Genomic DNA, 10,900 nt, shown 5'->3' with positions numbered 1-10,900 from the left:
CTTGCTGTTCCTGAGAAGCCAGGTGTTATGCCCTATGAGTGCTGGTATTATGAATTTGAAATAAATAAACAAACTGCCAGGAAACTGAGCTTTTCTACAGTTGCAGACAAAGTCAGGAGCACTGGGCTACTCTGTCATGGCTTGGAGGCAAAGCCATCTGCTCAGAGCTACTCCCTTGCTGCTTCAGGTTCCCCCCATTTCCCAACAAGGTGTTACCCACGGTAGGAGGGGCAAAGCAGCCGCCCCCTCCGCTCCTAATGAATATTTGCATATCAGGTAGACTTGCACCCTTCACAATTATCATTAAAAAGCTCATGAGAGCACTGAGACCACTCACGGTAACTCAGGAATTCCAGGAAGAGACTTGCTGCTCATGCTCAAGTTTATTCAGAAAGAAGCCAAAGCTTCACACCAGCACTGCCCAACCTGAGCTCAGGAGACCACATTGACTTGGGGAGGAAAACCCTCAAGAGGTGCTGCACAGGTGAAACACTGCCATGGTTTACTCTGACTACACAAGAGGTTTTTGATTGTGCCTTGATTCTGTCAGTCAGGTAGAGAATCGCCCATCACCAGAAGCAAGGTGAGGAATAAGCAAAAAACCACCCAAACCACCACACTGTTTCCACCCCCTGCCCCAAACTGCACATTCAAACAATTGCAAAGCCCAAGGCACAGCCCGAGACAGCAAAGAGATACCTCTAACTGTCTGTCCTGCCTTCATGCCTTGAAGTACCATGTGAGCCATGAAGAACGTCCAGAGGAATGTGTATTTTGGATTTATTGTAAGACAGCAGCTTAATCAAGCTGCAGCTGGGGGAAAGCCCAGAGCTTATATCACTCAATTCCCTTCTCTCCCCGCCATCTCAACATCCGGATGTGAGTACTAGAAATCCACCAAGGGCACAGGCAATACAGAGCTTTTCAGGAGCAATGAGTATTTGATAAAGAAGGGGGAGCTGGAGCAAAAAATCATTAAAAGACCAGCAAGCATTTTTCCTGCTCAACAACGTGCCAGCAAATTGGGCGAGTGGCTTCTGAACAAGCCTGAAGAGCAAATGTCGAAGTAAGGAGGAAACGCTAACAGACCACAGCAAAGGTGTCTTGGACAAACATTTTTAGAAGGGAACAATACATATGAGCTTTAGTTTGGGACTTAGAAAGAGCTGCTGGGATGAACAGCACTTGTGAGACCTGATCCAAGCCACGTGGATGCCCAACACACCAGGGAAAGGATTAGGGTGAATCAAGGAGAAACAGCATCTCAGCTTTAAGACTGAAATCACTGCTATCTGGTTTCACAAAACAAATTACAAACGGTGTGATTTAAAAACATTAGCCTTGCACTACTGCAGTCCACCTAGCAAGAAAACCACATGGGAGATATGGAGAACTCTGGCCACCTGGTGTCTCAGAGTATGGTCGGCTCTGGCTTTCGGTCACTGAAGAAGTTTGGTGGGGAATCAAACAGTTGACAAGGGAAAGCCAACCCAACCACTTCACATCCATCAGTTGCAACTTCCCTGGCCGCAGCTTTGATTCGTTACTAGTCTCCAGAGGAGCTGTGGGAAGCGACCGGAGCCTGTGCCATCCCTCCCCGTGTCTGTGCCAGGAGCACTTGGCACACACTGCCTTTTGTCACCACTGTGCGCTTCGTAAGCCTGGCACTCGCAGTGGCTGCAAGGTGTCCAGGAAGCCCAGCCACAGCCACCCCAGCCTACAACACAACGCTTGCTCACCGCCTTCCTGTCTCTCAAGCTGGCACACGCAACGTCCCCGGTCGGGCTTTGCAAGTCGCTGCACCACAAATGCCACCGCCCAGCCGTGACCCTGGTTATCCCAGGCCCGAGGCAGATAACCCCACACAAACCCCGCCAGTGACACTGGGGGTTTATTACCTTGCCTGGGGGAAAGCAGAGCTTGCAGAAAGGTTCCTTTTCTCACTTGCCCCCTCAAGACCTAGCAGAGCCCCTTTAGCACTCCCGGCGTCCTGGTTTAACCCTGGCCAGCAACCCACGCAGCCGCTTGCTCCCCCTCACCCAGAGGGATGGGGAGGAGAATCAGGAAGGAATGTAAAACTCAAGGGTTGAGATAAGAACAGTTTAACAGGTAAGGCAAAAGCTGCACAAGCAAGCAAAGCAAACCAAGGAATTCATTCCCCGCTTCCCATGGGCAGGCAGGTGCTCAGCCATCCCCAGGAAAGCCGGGCTCCATCACGTGTAACGGTTACTCGGGAAGACAAACACCATAATGCCAAGTGTCCCCCCACTTCCTTCTTCTTCCCCCAGTTTATATACTCAGCATGACACCATATGGTCTGGAATATGGTGTCACCCTCTTTGGCTAGCTTGGGTCAGCTGTCCTGGCTGTGTCCCTTCCCAGTCTCTTGTGCCCCTCCAGCCCTCTGGCTGGCAGGGCCCAGGAACTGAAAAGTCCTTGATTTAGTATAAATATCACCCAGCAACAACTGAAAACATCAGCACACTATCAACATTGTTTTCACACCAACTCCAAAACAGAGCACTGTGCTAGCTACTAAGAAAAAAATTAACCCTATCTCCACTGAAACCAGGACACCTGGTCACCCTAACCAACCCCACAGGGTCATCAAAACCCTGAGGATGGGCACCATCATCATATCGTACCAGTGTTTCTCAAAATCAATTCTTTAAACCTGGAGAAAGAAGCAAGCATTGGGTGAAGCTGGAAGGCAGAAAATCAGTGGAGCAGGACAAGAGTAAAACCACCTTCAAATCCCTGCTTTTGTTTTACTACCTAATACCTGGCAAGCACAGAATTTCTTACCTTGTGACCTCGAAGAGCCACTTCCTTGCTGTGCTTGCACTCTTTTAAGATGCACATATTCAAAGAGAGAAAAAACCGGCAAGCTGGTGTATTCGGTGCCAAGCTACTTCGGCCTTGTGGCTCCCGTTAAATACACCACAGCCCACGGCAGCTGCTTCCAGCAAGGACACAGGTGCAGCAGGAGCAGCCAAGATTGCTGGAGCACAGCAGGCAAATGGGGAGAGCAAAGGTCTCAGAACTACCAACAGCTGCTGAAAGCCCAAATAACTTCAAGAGGGCACCTGGGCACCCCTCTTCCCCATGTGGTCTTTTCTTCTAAGGGACACTGGAGCAGATCAGGTTGTATTTAACTTCAGTGGGTCATTGAGGCACTAATTCATTACAATTATATTGCGTTGTGTGTCACTCAACACCAGCCTGGGCAATCATTTTGGTTTTATTGAAAAAATATTCATCTTTTGATAAAAGACCCTAAATCCACCAGTTAGACTCCTTTAGAAAGCCATTTTTTTCTAATCACAGAATGGTTAAGGTGAGGAGCAGCCGCTGGAGATCGCCTAGTCCAGCCACCTCACTCCCAGCAGGATCAGCTGGAGTGGGTCTCCTGGGGCTGTGTCCAGGCAGGTTGTGAAGGACACCAAGGATGGAGACTCCACAACCTCTGGACAAGCTGTACCAGCGTTCAACCATTTTCACAGTAAAAAACCCAGCTTTTTTTCTTATGTTTAAACAGTATTTCCTGTGTTTCAGTGTGCCTGCTGCCTCTTGTCCCACCACCAGGCACCACTGAGAAGGACCCAGCTCCATCCTCTTTACTTTTCCCCGACAGGTATTTATACACGCTGGTAAGATCTCTCCCCGAGCCTTCTCTTCTCCAGGCTGACAACCACAGGTCTCTCGGCCTCGTTAACAGGTGCTGCAATCCTTTAATCATCATTTTCAGTATGTTAAACAATTTCTTTTAAATTGACTTGAGTATTTGCATAATTCCTTCTGCTGTTGTTGGTGTGGTTGAAACAACCATCATCTTCATGACCTTTGCCGGATTGCATGTTTGTTTCTTACTGTCTCGTTTGATTTTAATAGCTTCTGCCAGGCAGTCCTCCCCCTCAAGGAAACCATGCAGGCAGCAGGCTGTTCAGGGCACGAACTTAATTTAGAGCTGAGGAACAACAAATACTGCTTTATGGACTGTTAAAACGCTTGTGCCTATTTGAGATGGACCCAACTAGCACACAGGGGCTATATGAACCCAAGTGTTTTAAAAGCTCTAGCTTTGTAAATGCTGAGCAGGGGGATGTTCGCCCTTTCAAGCATGTTTCTCCTGGTAGTAACATGGTTTTGTCCAACTCAGCCCCGGCAGTTCACTCTCTAGCTGGGGCAGAGGTCTTGTGTTGCGCAGGGACCGTTAGCTGTTTGGATTCACCTCCCTATTAGAAATGAGGGCACATCCAGTTCTTTCCTGCATCTTGGCTGCTGGTCAAAGCAAAATCACTTTCCTGCATTTTTTGCTGCAAAATTGGCTGCAGGGTTCCCTGCAGCTTGGCCCGGGCAGTCCTGTAACACCAGTAGTGATGGAGACCCACCACGTTCTTGGCGTTACTTTGGAAGATGCATCACACCTGGCTAAACACCTTTGGTTCATTTTGTGTAGCACCAAGTGTATGAAAATACTAGAATCATGTTAATTTCTTGACCAATCTAATGCAGTTTCTGACAATTGGCTTTCCTAGAAGATTTAGATGCAAGCACCCTGAGTCAGTAACTTCTTGGAGACAGCCTTTACCTCTCTGTGCTTGGCGAGTCCCGCGACAAGAACTTCCACCCAGCCACCAGACCAGCTGGGTCTTGCAGGGTGCTCCTGAAAGGTGGCAGGCAGCAAGGCGATACCCCAACAGCCCAGGAGATTTTCCTGTCAGGATCTGTGGAAAGGCACCTGCGCAATTCGGTCTGTACTGGGATTACAAAGTAATTAAGAGGTGGGGTACACTGACTTCGACACCTCACCAGCTTCGCTGTGATTCTGATGGCACAGGCAAGCAAAGACTCAGCACAATTAAATTCTCTGCGTTTATAGGAAAAAAGATAATCCCTTCAAGTAGTTAAGTTCCCTTTCCTCTCTTAATTTCACAGTAACTGTTGTGGTCCTAACGCTTTCCTTTGCTTTGACAAATCATAACCTTTTCTTAATTAAGGTAATTTTTAACACACTCATATGACTTAATTTTTTTTTTTTTGTTGTTGTTCTATGAAGCTTCTGGGTTGTATTTTTATGGAACCAAAATATTTTACTTTCACAGAGGTATACAGTTATCAGCTGTCTAATAACAGGAGCAATTAACGAAATTAAGCAGTGTTAGAAGAGGAAATGCTTTTCCACAGAAGAGGAAATACTTTTCTTACCCAGCATCTAGTTGATGCTCTGACTTTCCCCATGGGAAAGTCACATCAGGCAAATAACAGCCCCGGACATGGCGCATCCTGGAGGGGGTGTTAAAATTTCACTGCTTTGGAGCACACATTTCAGCAGGATTTGTGAAACCTGGAATAATTCTGATTCCCATCTGCTCCACCCTGTCCTGGATGCACAGCTGTCCTACACCGCACACCATTCACTGGCATTTAAATAGCACCTTTCCAACCCCCAGCATCTTCAGGAAGGTAATAACAGTCCAAAGTTTAATGGAAATATACTTCTAGGTTTATTATATACCAAGAAAAAACCCGCAACCAAACCAACCAGGAAGCTTTACATGGATAATGTGACTATTTATTAATCCCAATGACAGCTTAATTGAGCATCAGTAATTGCTGTATTGTGAAGACCCCTGCAGTGCAAGCATACAGCTTTAGACTGGAAAAGATTATTGGTGCATCTTACATTTGCTGTGCAAATGTGTAATTCAGAAAACTAAAATATCAGTGAGCCTGTCCTACAGGTGTTGAGAAAAATAACTTTAGGTAGGCCCTTGGAGAAAAGCAAAGGCATTTGAACAGGGGACTCCATCTAATATACCACAGCCCAGGCCCAGCAGTATTTCTAGCGAGCGCTTGAAGCCAAGCGTGAAGGTGCACAGCCACCAACCACAGGCGAGTTTAACATGCAGCCGTTCGCAGGGCAGCACTGTACTTTAGCTTTACTGTTGATCCCAGTCATCCTGCACCAGAAAAACTACTGTAACTTTTGGAATTGTTTCAGATCAATAATGCTGTCTTGAAGAAAGAATAGGGTTTCTTTTTTTTTTAAATGGTTTAAAGTGTTTCCCAATGTGTGAAGAACAAAAGACCCATCAGCTGTCCGGAAAACAAAATTTCATTTATTGTAAAGTTCCTGAAACAGTAAACACCTTATCAGAAGTACAATGAGCTGGCACTATTTATTTAAAATGTGAAATTGTCTTCCAGGAGCAGCACCTGGAATATTCAAGAGAGATCTTAAGCCATGGAATAACTTGGTGCATGGTCCACCTTCCTCGCTGTCCCCTGCCAGTACCACCAGTGGAGAACAGGCACTGAATTTCTACTTGCATGTCCTACCTAACAGCTCTCAAGATTTACCTGGTAGATCACGAGCTGGAATTCACCATTTTGTATTTAGGGACCCTCAAATGAAACGTGTAAGAAATGAGACAAATCACCATGCAAATTCAGCTTTGGGGGGGGCGGGGAATGATTGTATAGAACTTTTAATGACTATAAACTCTACAGCCTCTTGCTTGAAGAGGTGGACCTAGCAACAAGACAAGAGGGGACAAGGCTTTGCTTTCAACTAGACTTCGCTGTTTATTCCAGCTGCAAGAGGCCTGGACCTGCCCCGTTTGTAGCTACAGCTTGCGGCTCTTGCACCAGAACCACAGAAAAGGCAGTTCTCCAGCAACTTCCATGAACATCTGCACTCCCACCCCTTCCAGCTTCCCGCACTCCAGCAAAGAGCAGCCCTGCTCCCAGCATTACAAAGGCAGCCGGCAGGTGCCGGGCCTGGAGAGCAGGGACAGAGCATTGCCCATGAGGGCCAAGGAGTTGATTCCTTCCCTGCAACCACCCCCCTCCCCACAAACACCGTAAGGCATAAGCAGCTTTCTTCAGCAAACGTACATGCCGATCCCATATTCACAGAGCTGCAGAAAACCAGCTCTTCTTCACAAGCTTGTGATTTTCTTCCTACTCTTAATGTGTTACTTCACAAGTAACTCAGCCTTTTGAGAACATGAGCCTCAATAGCCCCTTTCTACAGCGCAGGGTAAGAATACCTCATTTACAGCTTTACCCACACTTAGTGGAACAGAAACAGCTTCAAGCATGTGGGACCGGCTGACAGTCCTGCTGTTACGTGTTACAGAAATTTTTTCCTATTACAGGGCCAATCTAAGATGCCTTGTTTGTAACTTACACTATTAAACTTTCACAACTTTATACAAATTCTAATGATGTTAAAAAACACTTTATAAAATCACCTTAAGGCACAAGTTAAACAAATGCAGCCCACTGGAAATCTCAAAGCAGCCAAATCAAGGGAAGCTGGCCTTGTAATAGTTCATTTATACACATTAAGCTTCATTGTCATACATTTAAACCAGTAAATACAGGACAAAATGTATGCTGCTCAGCATCTACACTTCTTCATTAGTACCAGTTTCCATCTAAGACATGATCTGTGGTTACAAATAGGAATTGAAACAGGTGTATGTCCCTCAAATGATTTGCTTTGAGCAACCATGAGCTATTACACATTTAGGTATACAGATACAGAACATTGTCAGGGTGGGATGTCAGCCCCAGCACTTTGCTCTATTTGTAAAAGTAAGGAAGTAGAGATGCAAAAAAGGTCAAAATGGCAGCGATGAAGCTGGGAGAAATTGCAATTTTGCACAAAAGGATTTCGTGAGTTAATGTCCCCTCACCCAGTTGTCATGGGCAAATGGCTGAACACTAAAAGATGCCCATGAAGAGCAGTGTCATGCCTAAAAAGCCTGAAACAGATCGGTGTCGCAGGTAGGGTCAGCACCCATGCAGTAACACAGCTGCCGCCCAGCTCCAGAAACACCCAGATAACTGCTCTGTTGGCTCAAAGATTCTTGTTTAACTTCTAACGGCCAGCCACAGCGATCCAAGAAAACCTTGCATGTAGCTTTGCAGGAAGAATCTGTAGGCTGCTCTCTACAAAAGGAGGGAAAACAGTGTGAAAGGCATGTCTGCATTAAAATATAAAAAACCCACATCCAAACTCAATTATGAGTACTACTGGGTTTTCTTATATGAAGGTCTTCAAGGAGGGAGGAAGCTGCCCTACCTACAAGAATATTCAGTATGTAATCCCACAGGGGAAGAAGCTTGACAGAACAGTTTAATTTAGGTGCAATTTTTCTGATGTGGCTTCAAGTGAAGGCAACCAGACCACTGGCAATGAAGCCCTACAGAAAAATGCTTGTTGCCCCACTTGGCGTCACACTGGCTTTAGCTCAATTTTCTTCTTTACTAGCACTTTCTCTCCCACCCTTACAGCAATGCTAATCAGATCACCCCAGCACTGCTAAAGCTTTATTAATAAGCCATCTGCCTTTCACGTGAAGGAGGAACCGAAATACTAGCACAGAGCACTGAACTGTTCACTACAAGAGTAAGAACGTTCTTGGTACATTTGAAATTAGGTAAGTCTGTAGCAACATGGAAAAAAGGAAAAACTACCTTAAGAGTTTCTATTCATTGCTTTATAGCAGGAAAACTTTTGTCAGGGTTTATTATAAAGAAACAGCATAAGGAAACCAAATAAATAGTTGAATAGTTAACAGTATGCAATATAATAGTACTAAACTTCAATTACATAAAAATTAAACTTTGGAACAGCATCATTATGAAATATTTCTTAGAAAACCAGCACTCTGAGATCCTCAGACCTGTACATTGCAAAAACCAGTCAACTTTGATGCCCAGTTGGTCCCAGCTTTGTTCTCTGAGGGACCGTGCCCATTGAGAACTATGACCCATCCACAGAGCTCCCTAATCCCACTCTGCCCCGTCACACACATGCTGTTTTTCCAAGAGGCTAAGGGAGAGCAACCAGGAAGCACGAGGTATGAGTTGTGCTTCACTGTTTCAGAGGAAGCAGCATCTTCCTCATCTGATAGCTACATTGAACAAGGTTACGCAATTTAACCTAAGGATGCTTCTTTCTTCCCTAAAGCAGTGGTTAGAGGAACAGAAAGAAGGCAGAAACGACCTCATGCTCCCAGTAAAACCCCAGCTGGGTTCTGGGGGAGGCGGAATCAAGGGCTGATTTATCGTTAGTTGGGACAAACTGTCTGATGTAACATGTTGAAGTCAGTGGACAGAGTAACTTCAGCAGGGCTACATCTGACTGTCATTCTTTTTTCCACTCATCAACACTATGTAGTCACACTGAGCTGGATTCTGTTAGCACATCTCACCCAACACGGGAGGGGAAGGAAGCGATCTTTGCTAGCTCTCAAGAGTGACCAATGGAAACTTTTCACCCTCCAGAGCAGGATTTTACCATGCTTCCAAATAAAGAAGTATCACCACTGAGGATCTGGAATTGGTCCCTGATACAGATTTCTTTACCTGTGGGACACGTGCACCTCTTCCTAGAGGAGCACAGCTCACTGTTTGGCTACACACCAGAGCAGGCTGTGTCTTTGCCTTGATATAAATGAATTACACACAGTATAGCTTTGAAATCTGTATGTCAAACCAGTTGATCAAATTCCCCCTCATACAATTTTTAGACCAGTAGACAGTTCAATTGAAGTCAGGAGTGTTAAAAGGTGTCTGAGGAAAGCCCAGCATTATATATTTGCATTAAATGCCAAAACATATCCTAAAATACTCCTCTTGACATCTGTCATTGAAACACTTCCAATATCAACTTCTCCAAAACACTGGAACAATTAACAAAAACTCTGCTATCAAGCAACAAAAACACAGAAATAAAAATTACAAACAAAAATGAGCATTTTATCTTTGTTAAATTCCTGTCAGCCACTTGAAATTAAAACTTGGCACATTTTCCCTGGATGCCATTTATCAACATTTTATCTAGAACATTTATTGCATATCCGAAATTCACTTGGCTAGGGTATTTTTGTTTAGTAGAAAACACTGCCTTCCAGTTATAACTATGAAGCTCCACACAGTTCAGTAAATGAATTCTCCTGGTATTTCTTGCAGTAATGGTTCCTCAAACTTAAATCGTTTGGAAATGGCTTTCTGCTCAGTTACTTTTTCTTTTTCTGACTGCCTACATTGTCCCAGTGTATATGAAGCCACTACAATTAGTTCTTCTGTCACTATTGATTCTTCCTCTTCAGTCTTCTCAGCATCTACAGATTTTTCAGAGGTAGAATCTCCATCTTTCTGGCTGGCATCACTGGTCTCCCCTCCTGTACTCTTATTCCAGGACCTGCAAGCAGGATTATCGCTTTGTTCTAACCACGGGTGTTGAAGACATTCTTCAGCAGTTGCCCGGTCCCTGCAAAAGGAGCAAAGTGTTAAAAATAAATGTCCAAATGAACTTGAAATCCAGTATACCTTGCAGAAGAGATCCATACAAATTATTCCAAGGATATGTCTGTATTCAAGACAAACTAATAGAACTTTAAAAAAACCCCAACAACAAACAAACAATGAAACACACTGATAGCCATCTTTTACCAAAAAAGACCAATAGAAGCCCAAGGAAATGAAGTGCTAACATCTAAAATAAAGGAGTTCCTAGACCCTTACATATCAGTATGTTCCCCTGTTGCCAATCAACTTTCATATACAGATTATTTTTTTAATATATAGGAAAATTACCCAACCCTTGCATTCTTAATCTCCCATAGACAAGCAGTAGGCAATTTCAATAGTTGACATGTCCCACAAAGAACTGGTGAAGTTCCACACAAAACACCTCTTCTATTTTGAGACCTGGAATTTCCAGTTTGCTGCCCCTTGAGAAAAGCATATTAATGAACCAGAAAAGAGTAAGGTACTCCACTAACATAAAAAATTAAAAGGCTGAAAGCACTGTTCATTTAAGAGACATCAGCAAAGAACCAGCAAGGAAAGTCAGTATCCTGTACCACACGCATTCATA

The 10,900-nt window shown here is 44.6% G+C and overlaps 1 protein-coding gene across 1 annotated transcript in view; it reads right to left on the bottom strand.

Annotated features, from left to right (window-relative positions):
• Positions 1-6,100: 6,100 nt before the first annotated feature.
• The window catches only part of STK17A (serine/threonine kinase 17a), a 28,403-nt gene continuing 23,603 nt past the window's right edge, over positions 6,101-10,900 (bottom strand). Inside the window, exon 7 of the mRNA XM_080386092.1 lies at positions 6,101-10,291. Within this exon, the coding sequence (XP_080242218.1) occupies positions 9,958-10,291 (334 nt within the window). The 3' untranslated portion in view covers positions 6,101-9,957. The remainder of the gene's footprint in view (positions 10,292-10,900) is intronic.

This window comes from Falco punctatus, assembly GCF_963210335.1.
Source record: "Falco punctatus genome assembly, chromosome: 4".
Lineage (NCBI taxonomy): Eukaryota > Metazoa > Chordata > Aves > Falconiformes > Falconidae > Falco > Falco punctatus.
The sequence above is the reverse complement of the archived record's forward strand: the minus strand, read 5'-3'. Positions and strand labels throughout refer to the sequence as shown.